Source organism: Helianthus annuus, chromosome 4 (genome assembly GCF_002127325.2).
Source record: "Helianthus annuus cultivar XRQ/B chromosome 4, HanXRQr2.0-SUNRISE, whole genome shotgun sequence".
NCBI classification, from domain to species: domain Eukaryota; kingdom Viridiplantae; phylum Streptophyta; class Magnoliopsida; order Asterales; family Asteraceae; genus Helianthus; species Helianthus annuus.
The window spans coordinates 46699016-46724372 of record NC_035436.2 but is presented as its reverse complement, the minus strand read 5'-3'; the positions used below and the strand labels follow the sequence as shown (position 1 = coordinate 46724372).

At 41.4% G+C, this 25357-nt stretch overlaps 3 protein-coding genes across 3 annotated transcripts; 2 read left to right on the top strand and 1 right to left on the bottom strand.

Moving 5' to 3' along the window:
* Positions 1-6612: 6612 nt before the first annotated feature.
* On the bottom strand, positions 6613-7002 carry LOC110933330. Its single transcript, XM_022176559.1, has one exon. The coding sequence runs from the start codon at positions 7000-7002 to the stop codon at positions 6613-6615; it is 390 nt and encodes a 129-aa protein (XP_022032251.1).
* Positions 7003-23110: 16108 nt separating this feature from the next.
* On the top strand, positions 23111-23677 carry LOC110933328. The gene has a single exon (XM_022176558.1). It carries the CDS (start codon positions 23111-23113, stop codon positions 23675-23677), a length of 567 nt encoding a protein of 188 aa, XP_022032250.1.
* Positions 23678-24022: 345 nt separating this feature from the next.
* LOC110933327 lies at positions 24023-24814 on the top strand. Its single transcript, XM_022176557.1, has one exon. It carries the CDS (start codon positions 24023-24025, stop codon positions 24812-24814), a length of 792 nt encoding a protein of 263 aa, XP_022032249.1.
* The last annotated feature ends 543 nt before the right edge of the window (positions 24815-25357 follow it).

The following is a 25357-nucleotide window of genomic DNA, read 5'->3' as shown; positions in this document are numbered from 1 at the left end:
CGCCTTTTTGTGATAATCGTTGTTACCAAAAGGATTTTGGGCTCCGGTAGCTTCACGATTTTTGCACTCCCTCTTGAAATGCCCCTTTTCCCTGCAACGAAAACATGTAACTTTAGATTTATCAAAGCCTAAAGTTGAAACATTTGCATCACGGAAATCATCTCTTCCCGTAATTTGTTTAAACTTTTCAGCTCGTCTCAGCACGCTAGCCATACACCATTTAATGTCCATCAATTCCATTTCCTCGGCATCTATTTGATCGTAATCCTCTTTCGTGAGCATTGGATTACCGATCTTTCCGGCCACAAAACTACTATAAGATTCCAACACCATTCCCAACAAAGACATTTGATTCTTAGCAACTTCTTCAGAATAATCTTCATCACTTTCAAGATTTAATACAATGTTACATTGAAGTCTTTTTCCGTTCTTTGTTGCAAAAATGTTTGGATCGAATGATGAAAACCTTGTGCTGCTAGATCCCTGGGATGACTTCTTTTCAGGAGAATCTTTAACGCTGAAAGCAGTTTCGATTTTCGGAGAATGATTTGTCATTCCAGGAACACCACCTTTGTAATACAAGCTGATGTCTTGTTCTCCATCATAATTCTTCATCCTGGCTATCTTCCTCTGTTCCATCTCTTGAGCTTCCAGGTGCTTGATGAAATCTCCCAGTGTCATATTCTTGTAATCTTTTCGATTGGATCTCAGCATCATCAGACACGTTCCCCATGTTTCATGTGGAAGCGCATCTGCAAGTTTTTCAATTAATTCATCAGTATCTTTCTTAACTCCAAGTTTTGACATGTTTTTCACCAAGTTACAATATCTATCAATTATCTGCTTGGTACTTTCATTTTTCAATCCCCGAAATAAGTCAAATTCTTTCTTCATTAGAGACATCTTATTCTTGAGCATATCATCACTTCCCGTAAACTTTGCTTCCAATTCTGTCCAAATTGAATACGCAGTTCCATCATGTTGAAGCAGTATCAAGATATCTTCTTTTATCGCTTGCTGAAGCAGACTCACCATCAATTTCTCATCTCGATATTTCTTTTTATCTTCAGTACTCATCTCTCTAAGTGTTAACGGAGCACCATTTGCAACGTTGTTTTTTGTGGGCCTAACATATTGTTCCTCAGTGTGTTCCCACGCATCAAGATGATAAGCCTCGACCCAATTTCCAAAGTGTTCAGACCACACGTTATAATCATCAATATCCATAAGTTTAGGCGGTTTCTGAGACGTTCCGGTTTCATTTTCAATCAAAGCACTTTGAGTCATTGAAATTGGGGTTGCAAAAGCGTTATAGAATTCAGTGTCCATTGCTCAATTATCCAAGGTTCACAAAAACTTTCAAACTTATACAAACTGTTCAAATAAGCGAACCACCAACTATCCAGAAAAGCGAACCAACCAAGTGTCGTAAAAGCGAAACTATCACTGTCACAATAAGCGGACTAGATATGTTGACCAATTAGCGAACCAGATGAACAGATCAATGAACAGACCAGATGAGCGGATCTCTTGAGTGAAGCTGTTTGTTCAAGCGAACCTGTTACTTGAAGCGAACCAGATGAAATGACCAATGAGCGGAACAGATAAGCGGACCAGTCGAGCGAACCTAACAGGTAGCTTGGAGCGGATCTACTATTGAAGCGAACCTATCAGATAATCTGGAGCGGACCTGATTGTTTTTGGAGCGAACCTGTTCCTTCGAGCGAACCTGATTGAATTTTCAAGTGGACCTACTAAAAAGAATGTCCAAAAGAGCGGACCTGTCTTGTAATTTTAAGCGAACCCACTCAGAATCTGTCACTAAAAGCGAACCAATTAACTTGCTGATGTCACTGTTCGAACAAGTACGTACGAGCGAACCCCCTAAAATCTTAACTTCTAGGTTGATTTTAGATCTGAAAAGTTCAAGGGTTTACTAGGCCATGATTCCGAGTGCAGTGTGTGATTTTGAGCCGGTTTTACCGTAAAAAATTTTGAAAATATGAAGAAAGTGTAGAAAAATAGATGAAAAACAGCTAAAATGGCAAGAACTCCTCCTCCTGAGCTCTGATACCACTTGTAGGATCGCGTTCGGCCTTGTTTGAGTCGATCAGAGAAATTCCTATCCAAATCAAGAGGCGGAAACTAATGATTTGGTGCTATTCTAGCTGGATTCACTTTAATCTTGCTGTTTTATTGATCAATAACTCGATTACACGTTCAGACAGCACTTCGACAGCACTTCGTGGCTTGTCGGAAGAAAAACACCGTAAACTATGTGTATTAGGTTCGCTTTAAAGACCCCTATATATAGAAGAGTTGGGTTCGCTTATACGTACATGCACGTATAAGCGGACCTATAACATGACACAAGAGCGGATCTCATCACTTGACTAAAAAGCGAACCTGACCTAGACTGTGACACAAAAGCGAACCTAGATGTGTATACATAAGCGAACCTATTACAAACTAGTGTTTCTAGGTTTTTGTGCCATGTCTGATCTGTCCATCTTTAAGACTCGATGTAAGACGTAGTTGACAGACGTAAGTGCACCAACATATGGTTTTAACAAATTATTCCAAAATTAAATATAATTTAAAGTTAAAATATTTATTATTTTAACAAGTAATTATAACTTGGAATAATATTGAAGACATAAAAGAAACGTGACTCGAAAGCGTTAATACTAAGACAAGGTACGACCCGTCCGTCTAATAGACACTAGTACATTGTAGGTAGCCGTGTTTGCTGAAGGAACATGAGTTACGAGTACTGAAGACGCATGACTGTGAGTTCATGACCCCTTTTCTTTTAACTGTTTTCAGTTTTACAACTTCGGGGGGTGAAATACATGTTACCAACTGTTTACGAACATTTTATGTGGTATGGTTAGCTAAGGAAGGGTACTGCTTGATCATGTGAGTGGTGGGTATGACACTTAAAGCCATTAATCCTCGTTGTAGGATCGAGGGACATGAGTGATAGATCTATTCGGGTGTAGCAAGCCCCACCCATGCGCACGCCGAATGAGCCATGTGGTGACTATGTCTTATTGACGAAATCTGCTAGGTTTGAGTTTTCCTGCATCACTTCACATATATCAATGGCTTTGCAAACCATTGGTGATCTGTTTTTCCTTGTTGCTTTCATACCGAGATTTATAAACTTACATACATACTTACAATGATTTCAAAGGTCTACTCATGAACACAAACAAACACATGAACTCGCTCAACTTTTGTTGATGTTTTCAAACTACAGGTATTTCAGGGAATCAGTAAGTGGATCTGGCGGGCGTTGGAAGTTTTTATGCTGTGTTAGGAATAAAGATGTCATCCATGGTGTTTGAGTTTGGTCAGTGTGTCTTATTCCTGGACGATACATGTCTTCCAAACCTTGGTGTTTTTCAATATCTTTTGATGAGTCCTTAATGAACTCATAAACAATTTGTGCGGTTTGTAAAACTTGAATTTGAAGTCTACGTTTCAAAACAATGTTGTTATGTTTTATACTTATTTAATGGATGACGAATCTATGGTTTTATCATATAGTTGTTGTTATGATTGAATGCAATGGTATTAAGAAAGTCACACCATAATCATGCTTCCGCAAAAGTCAGGGTGTGACAGTCTGGACATGTAAACGTAAGATATTGGAGTGCACCAGCGAGGCTACGGTATAATGAACTATCAGGCAGCGGAGGACCGGATGAAGCACTTTACTTAGAAGTTGTATCCACAGGTGTAGCACAAGGCTTACAGTTTGTCATGTTAGCCCGAGCAATAATGTCATGTGTGTAATGCTCTTGCGATAAAAATAGACCACCTTGTTTACGAGTGATCGTGATACCCAAAAATTGATGTAAAGAGCCAAGGTCTGTCATAGCAAATTCATTTGATAGTGAGGCAATAATTTGACGAAGCAATGTGTCAATCGAAGCTGTGAGTATAATATCGTCCACATATAACAGAAGATATGCCAATCGATTACCGTGTTTGTAGACAAATAATGAAATATCACTCACAGTACTGATAAAACCACAAGAAGTAATAAACTTTGCAAACCGTTGGTACCATGCTTGGGGGGCCTGCTTGAGGCCGTATAGAGACTTTGTAGCTTACATACATGATGTGGTTTAGAAGGGTCCTTAAAACCTGGCGGTTGATGCATATAAACAGTTTTGTTCAAATCACCATGTAAAAACGCATTTTTAACATCTAACTGATTTATTTGCCATCCCCGCGAAACCGCAAGACTAAGGACAGTGCGAATGGTAGACGGTTTTAGCACGGGGCTGAATGTGTCGTCACAGTCAATTCCAACATGTTGAGATTTCCCATTGACAACTAATCGGGCCTTGTAACGTTCCAAAGCGCCATCAGCATGGAACTTATGGGGAAACAGCCACATACAACGGATGACATGTGCATCTGGAGGTCTAATCACTATTTCCCATATTTTATTATCCTGTAAAGCTTTGTATTCAGTGTTCATGGCATCAAGCCAATTAGGATCCGATTGGGCGTCAATATGGGACTTAGGTACCGGTGATATAGGTTGTGTGGCTGAAGTATGTAAGGTGTACGGTGTGTTGGTTTTGATGGTTCCATCACGGGTGCGTGTAACCATAGGGCGTTAGGGTGGGAGAGGAGGAAGAGGCGGTGCAGGGGAGTGAATATGCAAAGAAGGGGCGGTAGAAGATGGTGAGCTCGGTTTAGAAGGCTGAGGAGAAGGGTTGGTCGTATCAGTGTAGATAGGCCGTGGAGGGGGCAGGTTCTTGTTGCGGCGCTTATAGGTAACAGGTGAGGGAAGAGTCTGAGAAGATGTAGGAGGGGCGAGTGTGGTGGAGAGGAAACGACTGTGGTTTGGTTAGGAGATGGTGGATTGGGAGGGGTGTGATGGACATCGGGAAATGATGAGGGGGTGAAAGAAGTGGTGAGATGTCACTCTCTAGAAATGTATGTTCTATGGGTGAGGAGGAAGGTTTAGAAAACGGGAACACGGTCTCCGCAAAAGTGACGTGCCGTGACTGGATTACCTTTCCAGTAGAAAGGTTGAGACACTGGTATCCCCGAAAATGAGCGGGGTATCCGAGGAAAACACAAAGGGCAGACCGGTGGGTTAATTTATGAGGTCGGGTTGAGGATGTTCGGATAGCAGGCGCATCCGAAGACACGAAGATGGTCATACTCAGGTTGACGACTGCAGAGAGAAGCCATTGGGGTGATAAACCGTAGTTTAGCGGACGGTAGTATGTTATGAAGATAGGTAGCGGTATGAAGTGCTTCGACCCAGAAATTTGATGGGGGTGAAGCATGGGTTAAAAGACAGAACATGATTTCGTTTAGATGACGAATCATGCGTTCGAACTTCCCATTTTGTTGGGAAGTGTGTGGGCATGAAAATCTAAAGTGTAGACCATTTGCTGTAGCAAAATTTCGAAAGTTTGTGTTGTCAAATTCACCCCTTAAGTCGCATTGGAATGACTTAATATTAATGTGAAATTGGGTTTCGACATATTTATGAAATTGGGCAAATTTGGAAAAGGTTTCGGATTTGTATTTCAATGGAAAAACCCAAGTAAAATTAGTGTAGTCATCAATTAACACCATATACTATTTATAACCAGATTTACTAAGAACAGGAGACGTCCACAAATCATAATGAACTACATCAAATCGTAATAAAGTAGATGATGTTGAATTAGCAAATGGTAAACATTTATGTTTTGACAATTGGCATGAATGACAAACGAGAAATCGTGATCGCTTATTACACGAAATTAAATGACTGGAATAAAAAAAATCCATTATATGATGTCCTGGATGTCCAAGACGATCATGCCAAAAATCGGTTTACGAAGACGAAGCAACAAAAGCGGAAGCTGAAGCATTATTCTTGGTGAAAGGTTAAAGTGGGCTGGAGTTATCATGCCTGGTCAGGATCTGTCCATTCTTGTAGTCCTTCACAGAAAAACCATAGGGATCAAATTCTACAGAAACATTGTTATCTTTTGTGAATTGTTTGACATATATTAGGTTTTTAACGATGTGTGGTGAGTAAAGGATATTGTTAAGGACAAGGTTTTTGGTAGGTGAGGTAATGGTGGTGTTACTGGATCCATGAATTGGTACTCGATTACCATTACCAACTTTAACAAATTTAACAGGACAAAGATCATGAAAAAAGAGATTTTACCTTGGTCCCCAGTGACGTGATTAGTAGCACCAGTGTCCATCTCCCATGGGTCTTCACCATCATCAGTTTCTTGAACATTTAGGACCTAAAAAGCATCAGCAAGGGCCTGAGGATCCATTGGGTTCACTTCTGTTAAATGTGCCTGAGGTGTTTGGGCTGCTGATGATTGGGACTGGTTGTTTTGTGAGCCGAAACCTTGAGGCCAAGGGGAAGCCCACCCTGGCATCGTCGGGTATGGGCAGGGTGGTGGTGGATACCATGGGGCTGGGGATTGGGCCATTCACTAGTTAGCCCAAGGACCCATGGGCCTATTTGATCGTCGGTTACTGTTGTTATTGGGCCAGGACCCATTGTAATTGGGCTGTCCCGAAGAACCTGAAGATCCAGAGTTTTGTTGTCCATATTGCCTGTTGTTACGCTAGTTTTTGACCCGAACCATCGCCGCGACGATTACCCCTGCCGCCGCCCCTGTATGAGCCACCACCTCCGCGTGTAGGCTGTTGCTGCTGCCTGCGGTGTGGTGGTTGCTGATCTTCAGAGATAGTCATGACATTTGACGAGGCGGCTGAAGCGTTAAGGGATTCCCGTGCCTCTTGTCGCTGCTGATCAGACTGAAGCAAACTAACAGCCTCTTCCCATGTAGGAATTTCCTTGTTGATGATGCTTGCAGTCGTGTCAAATTCAGATGGTAAGCCCCTAACTAATTGAAGGATGAGGCGCTGATTGGAGACCGGTTGGTCAACATCAGCCAGTTGATTAGCAATATCCTTTAATCGCTGGCAATAGGCGTCGAGAGATGGCATGGATTTCAGAGTCAGATTAACAAACTAATGTTCCACGTGGCTGCCCTAGCTCCTTTGTTGTTGGTGAACAAGCCTTTGATGCGTAACCAGGCCTCTAAAGCAGTAGAGTCAGTTTCAAGAACACGAACCAGGAGATCATCAGAGAGGGTACTATAAATCCACTACAGAACAATGGCATCACTCGTAGTCAGGATTAGTTTTCTCCGGTGGAAGGGTGCCATCGATGTGGTTTGTTACTTTGTAACCACGAGCAGTCAATTGAAACAGTTTCACCCAAGACGAATAGGTGACCTTGGTACCATCCAGAACCCGCACCTTGTTCTGGATGTTTGTAACAGTATAAACAGGATGGAGATTAGGTGTTTTAGGGTCAGATGATGAACCAGCATCAGTTTTCTTGGTATCGACCATGGCTTATTTGTGAAGATAATGCGGGTGTTGAGAAAAAAAAAAGAAGGCTGGGCAGTAGACTCGTAGTCTGGGATCTGTGAAGAACTAGGGTTTAGAGCTTGAAAGCTCTGATACCATAAAGGTAATCGTAATTCCTTGAAATATATTCATCCCAGTCTAAAATATATATACAGAGATTATACCCAAAAACTATAAGCTAAACTAGGAAAGAGATAAATACCAATACAAACTAATAATAATCTCCTAATATACAAAATATCTAATAATAACAATAATAATATATACGCTAATATATATAAGTTGTATTTTGGTGTTTAAAATTATACAGAAGTAACGCTCTCAAGTGAAAATAATATAAAAAAACTTGGGCCTACTTTCCGCAAAAGTATTAAATATCGTGTTTAAGATTTTTTGGCATTACAGCGCGGTTTTATATCGTTAGGTTTACGATTTGTTTCTTTTTATCTACGTTTTGAACCCGCCATGAAGCGCGGGTGATAACCCACTAGTATTAAACATAATTTCTAAGTATAATTTACAAATATGATTATCAGATCTATTAATAGTACATGCGTATGTCATGAGCACATCCTAACTATTACACTATCAAGTATTATCTATTGAACCATAAACTTTTCACAATGTATGTAGTTATTGGTGAAACAAGAATTTTTTTGTTATACATCAGAAAGTTCTATTTTTTACCAATAATAACTAGAGAGCTCAAATAATGTTCGGTTTCTGAAAAATCTCAGATTTTATATAAATAAATTCAATAGATTCTCGTGATCGAAGAGTAAGCAACCCTCTTGAAGAAACACTGGTGCAACGGATCGGAATCAGTTGGACCAGGGGGTTTGAATCCGCATAAAAGGTTAGTTCTCTCTCAATTGGTTCAGTGGTGGTCGAACTTCTTCTCCGGCTATTCTGCAAAACAGAGCACCGTTAGCCTCGTCAAGGGGAGAAGGGGGTTCTCTCCTTGACCCGACTCCGGTGTGAGAATAAGTATTTGTATGGAGAAGATAAGGTAATTGAGTAGTGAGATTGGATCTGAGTTCATACCTGAAAGGTTCTCCTATTTATAACCGAGAGTTTTGGAGGGAAAATCTGTTATTGAAAAGATAACGGAAGATGCTAACACCGTAGCGGTTATCTTTTCCTTCCGTTAAGTCTTTTTACTTTTCATTAAGTTGCTTTGATCCGTTGTGAGTGCACACGGATCACGCCTTGATCTATGGTTGGGGATTTGCCACGTGGAAAGTGGTTTGAGTGGAGATCATTCTCCAATTACATGCTATCGTGGTGATTTCATGAATGTTTGTGATGATGACACGTGTCCAGACGGTTACAATCGTCTGGGTGGTGTACGATCATATTTCTTCTAGAAGATTACTGCTGTAATCTGGTGTGGCACTTTACCGTGTGCACACAGTTGGATAGATCCTAAGTCTGGGTAAAATAATATCCAAGTCTGGATATTTGGGTGGACCTTTTGGTCTCAGGGTCTTGACCTTTTTTTAAATGGAAAGTGGCGCAAGGGTTTAGTTTTCCCTTTGGGCGCGCGACTGTTGTTCGTTGATTTCTTTCTTCCTTCTGCAAGACTAATGCGCGGCCGCGCAAGGTTAGAAGGGTTGAAAGGTCGGTTTGGTGGTATGGTCCCATATCCTTTTGTGGGATTTTTGGGACCTTACCCCTTCAAGTCCCCCCAGTCTAGTGTTGTACTTATGCAAATAAGTGGAGCACTGGACTTAGGAGAGAAAAAGTCTTTTTTGAGCGCTATAAGACAAGAAAATTATGAGATGGTTGAATTTTGTATTATATTATTATTTATTTTATTTTATTTATTTTTTTTGAGAGGAAAAAATGTGACTTGTAATCATGCTCTGTCAGGTAATGATGTCACTTGTCAGTAAGTGTGAACATTTTTCCTCATTGGTCTCGAGATTTGAAATGGCGCTTTGTCAGTCTTCATTAATTGAAGAAGTGACCTAAGTCCCTGTAGCGCCGTTTGGATGTGATAGTTCTGAAAGTTAATGATGGATTTCTCTTTTCTCTAAAGGTGTTGAGCTCTCTTTATATATATGCTTGAAATATTTGATTTTAGTTGAGTTTAAAGAGGATGAAGCGTTCTTACCATACTCGTCTCCTGCTAGATGTTCTTAGAGTGTATGATGCTGCCGAAGGTCTCGTTCTTCTGTCCCGTTCACCACCTCTTATTATTGCACCGGTGAAGAAACTGGTCGATCCTGTTCCTCTTGTAGTTGCTGATTCTGAGTGCAAAATTTATCATCATGCTACCGTTTCTGCTGGTGCTGATATTATATTGGATGTTGATGGACTGATGACTCAGTTTCCAATACTTCAAAGAGGGGGGTGTCGGTTGGTGTACCGACGTCGGAAAGTTCGCCGGAACAGGCAGGTGTCGTCTGTTGATGATGGTTCTGGTGTTTGACTGGCTATTGAAGCCTAGGGTCTACCTCTGTCTTTTGTTAATGCTTTTTTGTTGTAGCTTCTGGGTATTGGACAGGATTTTTTGAAGATCACTGTTATGATCTTGTTAAGTGTCTATGTTCACACTTTTTGATAATGTATATGATGATATACTCTTTTGAAGATTGTTTACTATGATCCGTATATGTACGTATTACAATATGTTGCATGTGTGTAATTACTTTAGAATAGGTGAGGCGAATGAGGAATGGTATTGTGCTCATGTGTGAACGTTTGTCAACAGTTTGCCTGTTTTGAGACTGTTCATGAGGTATACAATGTTTTCCCATGTCGTTTTCGCGCGAACCAAAGAAATTTCATGCAATTTGTAATAGACAGTGATGTTACTAAGGATAATACGTGCATTGATAAAAGCGCAAGGCCTGTAATACAAGATAAGATGGAGAAATACAGTGCCTGTATGTTCTTTTTGTTTTAAAGGATTGGCTTGCATGTAACACCTGCGCAACTGTTGCGCGTTCCAGGTGCGGGGAATTAGAGTCCCATCAACCCTTTTTAGGGTATATGCTCCTTTACCCAAGACTTCGTTGATGACATAGGGTCCTTCCCACCTCGGCGCTAATTTTCCGGGTTTCTCAGCGTTTGAAGCCTCGTTGTCGCGTAAGACAAAATCTCCGGGGACAAAAGTGCCGATGCGCACACGCGCGTTGTAATATTTCTCTAACTTGGACTTGTACCTTGCTTCTGCTATGGCCGCGTTCTCGCGCCTTTCTTCCAGCAGGTCTAAATCTATCCTCCGTTCTTGCTCGTTGTCCTGTTTTTCCATTGCTAACATGCGCGGCGAGGGTAGGCCTATTTCGGCTGGAATGACGGCTTCTGACCCATAGACTAAACTAAACGGAGTTTCTCCGGTGCTAGTCTTTGGCATTGTTCGATGTGCCCAGAGGATGCTGGGAAGCTCGTCAACCCATCCTCTGCGCGCTGTCCCTAGTCGCGCTTTTATACCATCAACGATTTGTTTGTTTATGCTTTCTACCTGACCATTCGCTTGAGGATGCGCGACGGAGGCGAAGCTGTGCTCAATGTTCATTTCCTTGAACCATTTCTGAAGGTCTTCTGCGGCGAAATTGGTGCCATTATCAGAAATAATGCGCAATGGTAACCCAAATCTGCAAATGATATGCTCCCATATGAATTTGCGAATTACCATTGCTGTTGTTGATGCTAAAGCTTTAGCTTCCACCCATTTTGTGAAGTAATCTACCGCAAGGATGATGAATTTTACTGCGCCTGGCGCATCAGGAAATGGGCCAACAAGATCAATGCCCCACTGTTGGAATGGCCAGGCGGAAGTAACTCGAATCAGCGGATTTTTGGGTCTAAGTGTTTTTGGTGCATGGCGTTGGCATGCCTCGCATCTTCGTAATAAATCAACTGCGTCCATGTGCATTCCTGGCCAGTAGTATCCGGCGCTCATTATTTTTGCCACGACCATGCGCGGTCCTGCGTGTATTCCGCATAATCCCTCATGGATCTCTCTAACCAGATACTGGGCATCTGTTTTATCAACACAACGCAGTAACGGACCCATGAATGATTTTCGATAAAGGACGCCATCCGCCATCTCGTAGTTTATTGCTTTGTGTTGTATTTTTCGGGCTTCTGCTTTTCCTTCTGGGAGCTTCCCGTGTTGGAGATACAAAATAATTGGAGACATCCAGGATGGACTCCCCATCTCTATGACGCATACTTGTTTCAAGTGAATGGAGGGATTGGATAATACCTCTATGCGTACTTCTTTTGCCAAGTGTTTAAAGCTAGCAGCAGCTAATTTGCTTAGGGCGTCCGCATGCTTGTTCTCGCTTCTGTTTATGTGATTGATTTTGAATGTCTGAAATTGATTGATTAGCATCCGTGCTTGTTCAAGGTACAACGCCATAGCCTCGCCTTTTGCGTCGTAATGACCGTTAACTTGTTCAGCTACTAGTTTTGAGTCGACGTTAGTTTCAAGGTTTTTTGCTCCCATTTTGAGTGCTAGACGAAGACCTGCTAAAAATGCTTCGTATTCCGCTTCGTTGTTGGTACTTTGAAAGTCTAAGCGGATAGCGTATGTGAGTTCGTGATTATCCGGGCTGACTAATCGGAGACCTGCTCCTGCTCCATCGTCATTGGAAGCACCATCAGTGTGTAAGGTCCAGACTCGGTCGTCAAAAACAGGTGTCGGGTTCTGGATTGCCTCACATTCTTGTATTTTATCAATGGGAACTTCGGTGGCAAAATCTGCTAGAACCTGCCCTTTGATTGCTGGTCTTGGTCTGTAAAAAATGTTGTAGCCTCCTAGCTCGATGGCCCATTTGGCTAATCTCCCCGCTATGTCGGGTTTTGACAAGATTTGACCCAGATGATAATTTGTCAGTACTGTGATGACATGGCCTGAAAAATACCTGCGCAAGCGTCTGGATGCGTGTACTAGCGCTAAAACCAGCTTTTCTATCATTGAATAACGAGTTTCAGGTCCAGTAAGCATTTTGCTGATGTAGTAGATTGGAGTCTGAATGTTTTCCCGCTCTACCATTAATACCGCGCCTACTGCTACCTCCGCGGCTGATAGATACAAGATTAATGGTTCTTTTTCTTTTGGCGCGGTCAGTGTTGGTAATTGGATTAAATATTCTTTCATTTGCTTGAACGCTGCTTCTGCTTCGGGTGTCCATTGAAAGGGAGTTTTCTTACCGCAGTTTCGCAGCGTACTGATAAATGGGTAAGATTTTGCCGCATGATTGGCCAAAAATCTATTTAGAGCTGCTAATCGTCCGGCAAGCCTTTGCATTTCTTTGACTGTTGCCGGTGATGGCATTTGCTGAATGGTCTGTACCTTCTCTGGATTGACTTTAAAACCGTCTTTTGTAACTATGAAACCCAAAAACTTTCCTTCTTCCATCCCGAAGGAGCATTTTGTCGGGTTCAATTTTAAATTTACGCTTCGTAAGGAATCGAATGTGCGCTGTATATTGTGGAGCATCGTCTCTTCTTCATGACTCATGATGACGAGGTCATCCATGTATACTTCGACGGTTTTGCCAATATCCTCGCTAAAGATTGTGTCCATTAGGTGTTGATATGTGGCGCCTGCGTTGCGCAACCCAAATGGCATTTTAGTGTAACAGTAGATGCCTTTGTCTGTGCGGAATGCGGTTTTTTCTTCGTCTTCTTCTTTCATCTGGACCTGGTGATAACCCTTATAGCAGTCGAGAAAGCATTTCCACCTGAATGATGCTAAAGAATCGACTTTCTTGTCTATTTCCGGGAGCGCATAGCAGTCTCTAGGGCATGCTTTGTTGAGGTCTTTGAAGTCAACACACATTCTCCATCCGCCGTTATGTTTTTGCACCATGACTGGATTGGCAACCCATGTATGGTATTTCACTTTGCGCAAGATTCCCGCGTTGAGCAATTCTGTTACTTGCTCGTCCATCGCTTTTGCTTTTTCTTCGCTGAAGCTGCGCCTTCCCTGAATGACCGGATCTACTGATGGTTTGATGTTTAAACAATGTTGCGCGATATCGCGTGGTACCCCTGTCATGTCTGCTGGGCACCAGGAAAATATATCTTTGTTGTTAGATAACAAGCTTTTCAGTTGTACCCGTATTGTTGGTGATATGGCGTGTCCTAGCAAAATGGTTTGCTCTGGGTATTCGCCGTTCAGAACCCATTTTTCTGGTTCATTTGGTGCTGAAGTTTTGACTGCCTTTGCTGGAGGTTCATCATCTACAGACATGACTTCCTTGCTTGAATAGAGAATTGCAACTCCGGTTTCTGTTGGAAATCCACAAGCCGCATGCGGAATGGAAGTGATCATGTTGAATTCTCTTTGCGACCTTCTCCCGAGCAAAATGTCATGTCGTGATGTCGCTGACATGACCATGAAATTTACTGTAACTGTTCGTGAGTGTTTGCCGTCTGACAAAGTTACCGGGAAAGCGATTTGTCCCAAAGGGAAAACAGCTTCATTACAGAATCCGGTGAGAGGAAAATCGACCGGTTCCAATCGTGCTTTATCTTCCGGATCCAGTTGCTTAAAACACTGCTCATATATGATATCCATTGAACTTCCTGGATCTATGAACATATAGTCCGTCCGGTAATGACCAAAAATACCAGTGATAATTACTGGTCGTTCTTCCTGGGGCCCCCAGGAACAACAGGGAACACGACTTGTTGTTCTCTCCAGTGTTGGTCATAATTTCGTTTGCTTGCTCTCCGTGTTGGTCCTCCTTGAACCATGTGTATTTGTTCCTGATGATCGCCATCTTTGTTGTGGCTAAATTGGATGTATCTCAATTCTGTACTGTGGACTTCTTCTCCAGATCTAATGTCTGAGGAATCAGATCTAGTGATTGTGTATACAGCAGTCTGGTATTTACCAGTCCCATGCTTTGGGAATCGTTTTTTCTGGTGATTGTTTCCGACGTTTGGTCGAGGACCGGATCGTCGGTGAGAAGATGAATTTTCTGCCATATGAAAAGACAGAAAAATGAAATGAACTGAACCGAAACGAGATAGGAACTAGAATAATTGAGAAAACGGTGGGCGCCAATGAAGAAACACTGGTGCAACGGATCGGAATATGTTGGACCAGGGGGTTTAAATCCGCATAAAAGGTTAGTTCTCTCTCAATTGGTTCAGTGGTGGTCGAACTTCTTCTCCGGCTATTCTGCAAAACAGAGCACCGTTAGCCTCGTCAAGGGGAGAAGGGGGGTTCTCTCCTTGACCCGACTCCGGTGTGAGAATAAGTATTTGTATGGAGAAGATAAGGTAATTGAGTAGTGAGATTGGATCTGAGTTCATACCTGAAAGGTTCTCCTATTTATAACCGAGAGTTTTGGAGGGAAAATCTGTTATTGAAAAGATAACGGAAGATGCTAACACCGTAGCGGTTATCTTTTCCTTCCGTTAAGTCTTTTTACTTTTCATTAAGTTGCTTTGATCCGTCGTGAGTGCACACGGATCACGCCTTGATCTATGGTTGGGGATTTGCCACGTGGAAAGTGGTTTGAGTGGAGATCATTCTCCAATTACATGCTATCGTGGTGATTTCATGAATGTTTGTGATGATGACACGTGTCCAGACGGTTACAACCGTCTGGGTGGTGTACGATCATATTTCTTCTAGAAGATTACTGCTGTAATCTGGTGTGGCACTTTACCGTGTGCACACAGTTGGATAGATCCCAAGTCTGGGTAAAATAATATCCAAGTCTGGATATTTGGGTGGACCTTTTGGTCTCAGGGTCTTGACCTTTTTTTAAATGGAAAGTGGCGCAAGGGTTTAGTTTTCCCTTTGGGCGCGCGACTGTTGTTCGTTGATTTCTTTCTTCCTTCTGCAAGACCAATGCGCGGCCGCGCAAGGTTAGAAGGGTTGAAAGGTCGGTTTGGTGGTATGGTCCCATATCCTTTTGTGGGATTTTTGGGACCTTACCCCTTCAAGTCCCCCCAGTCTAGTGTTGTACTTATGCAAATAAGTGGAGCACTGGACTTAGGAGAGGAAAAGTCTTTTTTGAGCGCTATAAGACAAGAAAATTATGAGACGGTTGAATTTTGTATTATATTATTATTTATTTTATTTTTTTTTTTGAGAGGAAAAAATGTGACTTGTAATCATGCTCTGTCAGGTAATGACGTCACTTGTTAGTAAGTGTGAACATTTTTCCTCATTGGTCTCGAGATTTGAAATGGTGCTTTGTCAGTCTTCATTAATTGAAGAAGTGACCTAAGTCCCTGTAGCGCCGTTTGGATGTGATAGTTCTGACAGTTAATGATGGATTTCTCTTTTCTCGAGGTGTTGAGCTCTCTTTATATATATGCTTGAAATGTTTGATTTTAGTTGAGTTTAAAGAAGATGAAGCGTTCTTACCATACTCGTCTCCTGCTAGATGTTCTTAGAGTGTATGATGCTGCCGAAGGTCTCGTTCTTCTGTCCCGTTCACCACCTCTTATTATTGCACCGGTGAAGAAACTGGTCGATCCTGTTCCTCTTGTAGTTGTTGATTCTGAGTGCAAAATTTCTCATCATGCTACCGTTTCTGCTGGTGCTGATATTATATTGGATTTTGATGGACTGATGACTCAGTTTCCAACACTTCAAAGAGGGAGGTGTCGGTTGGTGTACCGACGTCGGAAAGTTCGCCGGAACAGGCAGGTGTCGTCTGTTGATGATGGTTCTGGTGTTTGACTGGCTATTGAAGCCTAGGGTCTACCTCTGTCTTTTGTTAATGCTTTTTTGTTGTAGCTTCTGGGTACTGGACAAGATTTTTTGAAGATCACTGATATAATCTTGTTAAGTGTCTATGTTCACACTTTTTGATAATGTATATGATGATATACTCTTTTGAAGATTGTTTACTATGATCCGTATATGTACGTATTACAATATGTTGCATGTGTGTAATTACTTTAGAATAGGTGAGGCGAATGAGGAATGGTATTGTGCTCATGTGTGAACGTTTGTCAACAGTTTGCCTGTTTTGAGACTATTCATGAGGTATACAATGTTTTCCCATGTCGTTTTCGCGCGAACCAAAGAAATTTCATGCAATTTGTAATAGACAGTGATGTTACTAAGAATAATACGTGCATTGATAAAAGCGCAAGGCCTGTAATACAAGATAAGATGGAGAAATACAGTGCCTGTATGTTCTTTTTGTTTTAAAGGATTGGCTTACATGTAACACCTGCGCAACTGTTGCGCGTTCCAGGTGCGGGGAATTAGAGTCCTATCAACCCTTTTTAGGGTATATGCTCCTTTACCCAAGACTTCGTTGATGACATAGGGTCCTTCCCACCTCGGCGCTAATTTTTCGGGTTTCTCAGCGTTTGAAGCCTCGTTGTCGCGTAAGACAAAATCTCCGGGGACAAAAGTGCAGATGCGCACACGCGCGTTGTAATATTTCTCTAACTTGGACTTGTACCTTGCTTCTGCTATGGCCGCGTTCTCGCGCCTTTCTTCCAGTAGGTCTAAATCCATCCTCCGTTCTTGCTCGTTGTCCTGTTTTTCCATTGCTAACATGCGCGGTGAGGGTAGGCCTATTTCGGCTGGAATGGCGGCTTCTGACCCATAGACTAAACTGAACGGAGTTTCTTCGGTGCTAGTCTTTGGCATTGTTCGATGCGCCCAGAGGATGCTGGGAAGCTCGTCAACCCATCCTCTGCGCGCTGTCCCCAGTCGCGCTTTTATACCATCAACGATTTGTTTGTTTATGCTTTCTACCTGACCATTCGCTTGAGGATGCGCAACGGAGGCGAAGCTGTGCTCAATGTTCATTTCCTTGAACCATTTTTGAAGGTCTTCCGCGGCGAAATTGGTGCCATTGTCAGAAATAATGCGCAATGGTAACCCAAATCTGCAAATGATATGTTCCCATATGAATTTGCGGATTACCATTGTTGTTGTTGAGGCCAAAGCTTTAGTTTCTACCCATTTTGTGAAGTAATCTACTGCAACAATGATGAATTTTACTGCACCCGGCGCATCAGAAAATGGGCCAACAAGATCGATGCCCCATTGCTGGAATGGCCAGGTGGAAGTAACGGGAATTAGCGGATTTTTGGGTCGAAGTGTCTTTGGCGGATCTGTGAAGAACTAGGGTTTAGAGCTTGAAAGCTCTGATACCATAAAGGTAATCGTAATTCCTTGAAATATATTCATCCCAGTCTAAAATATATATACAGAGATTATACCCAAAAACTAGAAGCTAAACTAGGAAAGAGATAAATACCAATACAAACTAATAATAATCTCCTAATATAAAAAATATCTAATAATAACAATAATAATATATACGCTAATATATATAAGTTGTATTTTGGTGTTTAAAATTATACAGAAGTAACGCTCTCAAGTGAAAATAATATAAAAAAACTTGGGCCTACTTTCCGCAAAAGTATTAAATATCGTGTTTAAGATTTTTTGGCATTACAGCGCGGTTTTATATCGTTAGGTTTACGATTTGTTTCTTTTTATCTACGTTTTGAACCCGCCATGAAGCGCGGGTGATAACCCACTAGTATTAAACATAATTTCTAAGTATAATTTACAAATATGATTATTAGATCTATTAATAGTACATTCGTATGTCATGAGCACATCCTAACTATTACACTATCAAGTATTATCTATTGAACCATAAACTTTTCACAATGTATGTAGTTATTGGTGAAACAAGAATTTTTTTTGTTATACATCAGAAAGTTCTATTTTTTACCGATAATAACTAGAGAGCTCAAATAATGTTCGGTTTCTGAAAAATCTCAGATTTTATATAAATAAATTCAATAGATTCTCGTGATCGAAGAGTAAGCAACCCTCTAGTTCCTCCAAGTTAACATATGTTGTGCAAATTTACAATAAAATAACCACCATTATTAACCTTTGTTGAGAACAAAATTTTGGATTTGATTCTTGTTAAATAAGAGGAAAGAGAAAGGATTATTATATATTACGAGTCTAATGATTTCAAAAATAACGTGCTTTAATGCTAGATTAAATTTTAATTAATTTAAATATATATATATATATATATATATATATACCATCAATTTCTTGTGATTGAAGTAGTCATTTGTTATATATAATCTTCATGCTTACCACATGCTTTCATAAAAAACGTGTATAGGTTCAAAAAATTTCAAGAGATTCTGTTGATAGAGATTGTTAGGGTATACGGTGTGGCAGCGGTAAACATGTGTTTACCGAATGTCTAATCACTACCCACCATGTTTGCCGATCAAGTTTAACAATTTAGTGGGTGTTTTCGGTAAAGGATTACCGAATCAGGGAGAGGGAGGGAAGGGGAGAGAGAGGGGTGTGTGGTGGGGTCCATGCATTCTCAACCAATCACACATTTTTCCTTCTTTTTAAATAGTTTACCTATTCTAAAGTGTCTAACCACCGCCAACGTTTTTGAGCAATAGGTAAACAAAATAGGTAAAATGACGTAGCACTGTTTGATTGGTCGATTTGAGAGTTTACCTATTCAAGGTGTTTAACCACTCTCTCTACCCTTAGCAACTTACGGCTTTTTAGGGATCGAAAACAAATGAGAGTTTCTTGCTAAGTGGTGGAACGTATTTAAAACTAGCAAGTGAAAAAAGATGACCTTGTACAAAACTGTTGACAACTACTTTTATACTGGAGGTGATAATTCTCTCTCTCTAAACTCTGTCGTTTCTTCTTCCGGCCGCCGGAGGGCTCGACGGAGAGGCGTTGATCGGGTTAGAGTGCAAGGTCGCCTATCCTCTGGCTGGACCTTTCGCCCTAACGTGTTTTGCACTGCTCTTCCATTCGCTTTCTGGGGTTAGGACCTTCCTTTGTTCATCCTCTGTTGGTTCCGGTCGTGGCCAAGGCTCTGAACTTGATTGCTTAATAGGTCTGATATCATTCGCGTCTATCCCGTATAGATTAGCTTGTAGTGATTCGAATCCTATTAACCTTTTAAAGTTGGGTGGCTCTTTGTGCCCATCATTATGGGTGATGGTACTCCGGTTATTTCAAAGTTTTTTGTGTCCAATCTCCCGGAGAGATGCAGTTCTAAGGATATTGGGGATTTTTTCTGCCATTATGGGGAGGTGATAGGGGTGTATGTAGCCAGAAAGAGAGACAAGTTTGGGAACAGATTCGGTTTTGTCTCCTTCAATGGGGTGAGAGACGCCAAGGATCTGGAAGTAAGTCTTAAGAATTTAAAGATGGGAAGCAATAAGCTAGTGGTCAATATCGCGAGACTCGCTGCGTAAAACATTGAAGTTAACAAGCTGAAAGGCAAGAACTCATCTCAGCCTCATGCTGGTCTGGGTGGTGTCTGCATGGGAGGTAGCAGTCATAACAGGAATTTCTCTTCGTCCGTTAAGGGGGGAATGTCATATAAAGAATCTTTGATGGGACGTGAGAAGAAGGATGGGAAAGAAGACAAGGTTGTCGAGATCTCCGCCTATGTCAAACCTCTGGAGGAATGGTCTAAGTCTAGTCTAATTATCAGAGTTTCGGATTTGACGACCTTGGTTAACTTGGATAAGATCCTTTCGGAAGCAATTGGTCCCAACATCAAACTCAAGTACGTGGGGGGTTTTTACATGTTGCTGCTTTTTGAGAAAGTAGAATATTTGTACGAGTTTAGGGACTTTAATCCGAACTTGAAAGTCTGGTTCTCTTGGTTTGAAGTTTGGAAGGGGCAGATTCTTCCATTTGAGCAGATAGCTTGGCTGAAGATTTCAGGAGTTCCGCTTCATGTGTTAGACAAAGATGTGTTTGATTCGGTAGGAAGATTGTACAGTAAGGTAGTGCATGCTTCGGCTCTTAACGGTGACGACAAGGACCTTTCGTTTGACTTGGTTGGCATCCTGGTCGGGGACGGGGAAAAAATCAGTGACCGGGTTACCCTAATGTGGAAAGACAAAAAATTCAAAGTATGGGTCGAGGGGGAGTCTAGTGATTGGACGCCGGATTGTATTTCGGATGACGGGAGTTGGTCGGATGCGGAAGTCAGTGATGGTGCCCAGGGGGAAGATTGTAATGACACCGGTTTCTCTTCACCGGATATGGTCGGAAAGTCTCCGGTATCCCAAAAGTTGCAGCCGGAGGTCGAGAAGATAGGAGGTCAATGCTCTAATTTGGTTGAGGAAGTTGTAAAGGTGGTTAATAATGATGTCTCAAAGTCCAATGGTCCTTTTTGTGGTTGGAATATGTTCGAGAATATTGAGGAGGGAGAAATCCCGATGGCATTTAATGTGGGAAGGAATGTAAACGGGAAAGGTAATAAATCCAATGTATTTTCTAGATTGGGTAGACCCCATGTTTTTTCTAAAGGTAAGAAGGCCCAAGCCCAAGGTGGGTATTCTCAGGTACCAGGGGGCCCAAAAATTAAAAAAAAAAAGAACGGAGGAAGGCCCAGTGGGTAATGTTTCTGGCCTGGGTCAAGGAAGTAGTATTGGGCCTGATCAGTTTAATGAAGTTAGATCTGAAGGGGGGATGCCTCGTTCTTTGGATTTAAATGTTGGAGTTCAGGAATTTTCTTCTGACTGCCCTACCGAGGAGGTTCCCCAATCTGCTGAGATTCCCGGAAGAGAAGGTATGGCGCCCCGGAGGTGAGTAATTTGGATCCAAACCCTGTGGCAATGGCAGCGTCTTTTGGAAGCTGATAGCACTATTGAGATAGGAAAGGTTGTGGGTGTCAATCTGCAACAGCACAAAGATTTGGTTGAAGAGATTATCGTTGGAGAAGGAATTCAATCAGGTTTGTCATGAACTTCTTATCTCTTAATGTTAGAGGTACGAGGGGTAGTTCGAAGGCAGGTTGGGTCAGTTCAATTAAGTCAGAGCATAAGATTTCTTTCATCGCCATACAAGAGACCCAATTAGAGAAAATTAATATGGAGGTGGCTGCGAAATTTTGGTGAGGTAATAACTTTAAAATGGAATTCGTGGAAGCTTATGGCAGATCAGGGGGCTGTTATGTTTATGGGAGCCGAGTGTCTTTCGTGCGTCGATGGTAAATAAGGATAGACATTATTTATGGATTAAGGGGCATATGTTTGGCAATAATCAGAAGATAACCATTATAAACGTATATGCTCTGCATAGGGTGCCCGAGAAAAAAGTGCTTTGGTCAGTTCTAAAGGGGTTTATTGAGTCTGGGTCTGGCCAGCGGATCTCTTTGGGAGATTTTAACATTGTTAGATGTCAGGAAGAGAGAAGGAATTATGGGTTTAACAGAGTCAGCTCGGAAGATTTCAATGAGTTTATTGCTTCGGCTGGTCTGGTTGAATACAGTATGAGGGGACGTAATTTCACTTTCCTTGCTCCCAATTCTAACAAGCTGAGTAAGATCAATAGGGTCCTGGTATGTAATGGTTTTTTTGAGAAATGGCCGGATGCATGTTTACGGGCGCTTCCGTGCTTACACTCCGATCATTACCCCCTGATTTTGATTACTAGTCGGTTTAATTTCGGACCTAAACCCTTTAAAGTTTACAACTCCTGGCTCGATAAGGAAGGCTTTGATAGTATAGTGGAGGCAGCGGTTGGGTCCTTCGTTGGTGGAGGAGTTCGTGCTGATGCCAATCTGACCCTTAAACTCAAGCATATCAGGAATGTCATTAAAACATGGGCAAAAGCTGAGTCTATTAAGGCCAAGGAGGACATGGTTAGAGACAAGGAGGAACTTGTTAATTTAGACAATCTGGCCGAGTCCAGGGATTTAAGTGAAGAAGAAAGATGGATTAGGGAGGAATGTGCTAAAAACATAAGGGAACGGGACTTAGCGGCTGTTATGGACCTGAAGCAAAAGTCGAGATGTCGTTGGGCATTGGAGGGTGATGAGAATTCAGGTTTTCTTCATCGTCTTATCAACAACCGAAGGAAACTTAACGGTATTCCAGGTTTATCGGTGGTGGATGGGAGGTGGGTGTCTAAACCTAACAGGATTAAAAAAGAGGTATTCGCTTTTTACAAAAACCATTTCTCTGAAAAAGTCAGCAGTAGACCGAGACTGGTGTGCCCGGGGGTGAAAAGACTATCGGAGGATCTCGGGGCAGGGATATCGGGGCTTTTTTCGGATAAGGAGATTAGAGAGGCTGTGTTTGAATGCGGGGCGGATAAAGCTCCCGGCCCAGACGGGTTTAACTTTATGTTCCTCAAACATTACTGGTCCCTATTTGAAAAAGACTTTAGAGACATATTACTTCAGTTTTATGAGTCGGGTATGATCGATAGAAGTTCCAGTTCTTCGTTTATTACTCTTATTCCCAAGGTGGACCCGGTTCTATTAAAAGACTATCGGCCTATTAATCTCGTGGGGATTATAAGCAAAACAATTTCTAAAATCTTGGCAAACCGTATTAAGAAGGTAATTAGGAATGTCATCTCAGAATCACAGTCGGCTTTTGTCAGAGATAGGTATATTCTCGATAGTCCATTCATTCTTAGTGAAGTTTGGTCTTGGTTAAGAGGATCGAGTGGTAAAGCTTTCGTGTTTAAAATCGACTTTGAGAAGGCGTACGACAACGTCAATTGGAGTTTTTTAATCGATATGATGGAACAAATGGGTTTCTCCCCCGCTTGGGTGAAATGGGTGAAAGGGGTGTTGGTTTCGGCTAGATCCTCGGTCTTGGTTAACGGCTCGCCTACATTCGAATTTCAATGTCACAAAGGAATTAAACAGGGGGATCCTTTGTCGCTTTTCTTTTTCTAATAGTCATGGAAGCTTTTTCTTGCATCGTCGCCAAAGCTTGTGACGCTGGGAGATTGAAGGGGATAAAGTTACCAAACGGGGGCCCGGTGATTTCTCATTTGCTTTACGCTGTCGATGCTCTTACTGTTGGGGAATGGTCTCCAGAAAATATAAAGGTTGTGGCTAGAATCCTTCGGGTTTTCCACGCTTATTCGGGTCTGAAAATCAATTTCCATAAGTCTAACCTATTTGGGGTGGGTGTGGATGAGGGCGAGATTATTAATATGGCGGAAGTGGTGGGTTGTTGTAAAGGGGTCTTCCCTTTCAACTACTTGGGTATTCCTCTAGGAGCAAACATGAATAGAATTAAAAATTGGGACCCGATTGTCAAGATTTTCCATAATCGGCTTTCGATTTGGAAAGCTCGAACTCTCTCTATTGGTGGTAGATTGATGCTTGTCAAATCGGTTCTTGAAAGCCTCCCCGTCTATTTCTTTTCCATCTTTAAGGTTCCTTGCAAAGTGGTGGATAAACTTGAAGCTCTTATAAAGAATTTTCTATGGGGTGGGACGGAGGAAGTGAAAAAAAAATGAATTGGGTCGCTTGGGATATTGTTACCCGTCCAAAAAAGTTTGGAGGGTTAGGGATAAATAAACTCAAGCTCGCGAACGAAGCGCTTTTGACGAAGTGGTTGTGGAGATTTCGGTCGGAAGAGGATAGTCTATGGAAGAAGGTTATTTTGGCGTGTCATGGTAATAGAAGAAGGTGGTCGTTTTTTCCATCCAACCCAGCTTTGATGGGGGTGTGGAAAAATCACGAGTTTAGAATCCAAAATGCTTATAGACGGTAAAAGAATAAATTGTTTTTTCAAAGGGGTGCTGGGTAAAGGGGATTGTATTCGATTTTGGATTGACGTGTGGTTAGATAACACTCCCCTTATGGATAAGTGGCCTTTGTTGTTCGCATTGGAGAAGGAGAAATGTTGTTTGGTTATGGATAGGGTCCCGAAGTCCGGCTCAGATGGTCAATGGAAATGGTGCTGGTCCAGACCAATGCTGAATCAGGAGGAGGTTGCAGAATTATCGGACTGTTTGTCTTTTCTGAATGGTGTGAGTATCAGTGACGTCAAAGATAAGTGGCTGTGGTCTCCGGACGGCTCAGGTCGGTTTTCCACTTTGTCCTTTAGATCCTTGTTTTCTTTCGCTTCTGAATCGGGTCAAAGGTATAGTATTTGGAAAGGTGGTTGGATTAAATCCAAATGTGACATTTTCATATGGAGAGCTTCTCAAGATCGGATCCCTACGAGACAGGCGTTGCCAAGAAGGAACATCCTGATTGATTCGTCGGATTGTATCTTGTGTGGTGAGGATATCGAGACGGTAGACCATCTTTTTTCGGCTTGTAGAATCGCGGTCGAGGTTTGGGAGAAAATCAGCGCTTGGCTTAAGATCCCCCCTTTATTCGCTTTTTCGTTTGGGGATATTATTTCGATTCATGAAAGTGTTGGGGAGAACAGGAGAGCCAAAGATATTATTCGGGGTCTATTAATGATTGCTTGCTGGTGTATTTGGAAATCTCGTAATGATAAGTTTTTCTCCAGCGGTAAAGGTTGCGGTGCGGAAATCTTCGGGGAAGTGAAAGCGATAGGGTTCCTCTGGTTAAAATGTAGATCCATTAATAAGGGTTTAGTGTGGAGTGAATGGTGTAAGTATTCTCTGTATATGTTGTAGTTTGGTTGGCTTGGCCCGGTTTTTTGTGGGCTTATTGGCTAGTGTTTTTTAATAAAGTTTACCTTTAAAAAAAAAAAAAAAAAAAAAAAAAAAAAAAAAAAAAAGATGACCTTGTCCTCTTGTCCGAGACATCATATCACACTTTTCAATATGATCTATCAAAGGTATCATGAGATTTGAATATATATGATTTTTGTATTTAAGATTAAAACTGAATTATATAAACAAGAAACATATGTACATGGTAAAATTGTAAAATTTCATGTATATCAAAGCTATTATTATGGTGTGAGAAGGTTAAATATAAATGATTCTTGTAATGATAAACAGTTTAAAAAAAAATTTCATGTACATGGTAGCACGACGAGAAACATATTTTTATCCTAATGTAGAGTTCAAAAAAAAAAATTAATAAAAAAAAATTGAAATATAATATACAAATAAATTTTAATAAATATATGAATATAGTGGAGAGTTCAAATGAAAACAAAGTACAAATTAAAAATAAAAAAAATAAAGAATACAAAAATAATTTGAATAAAT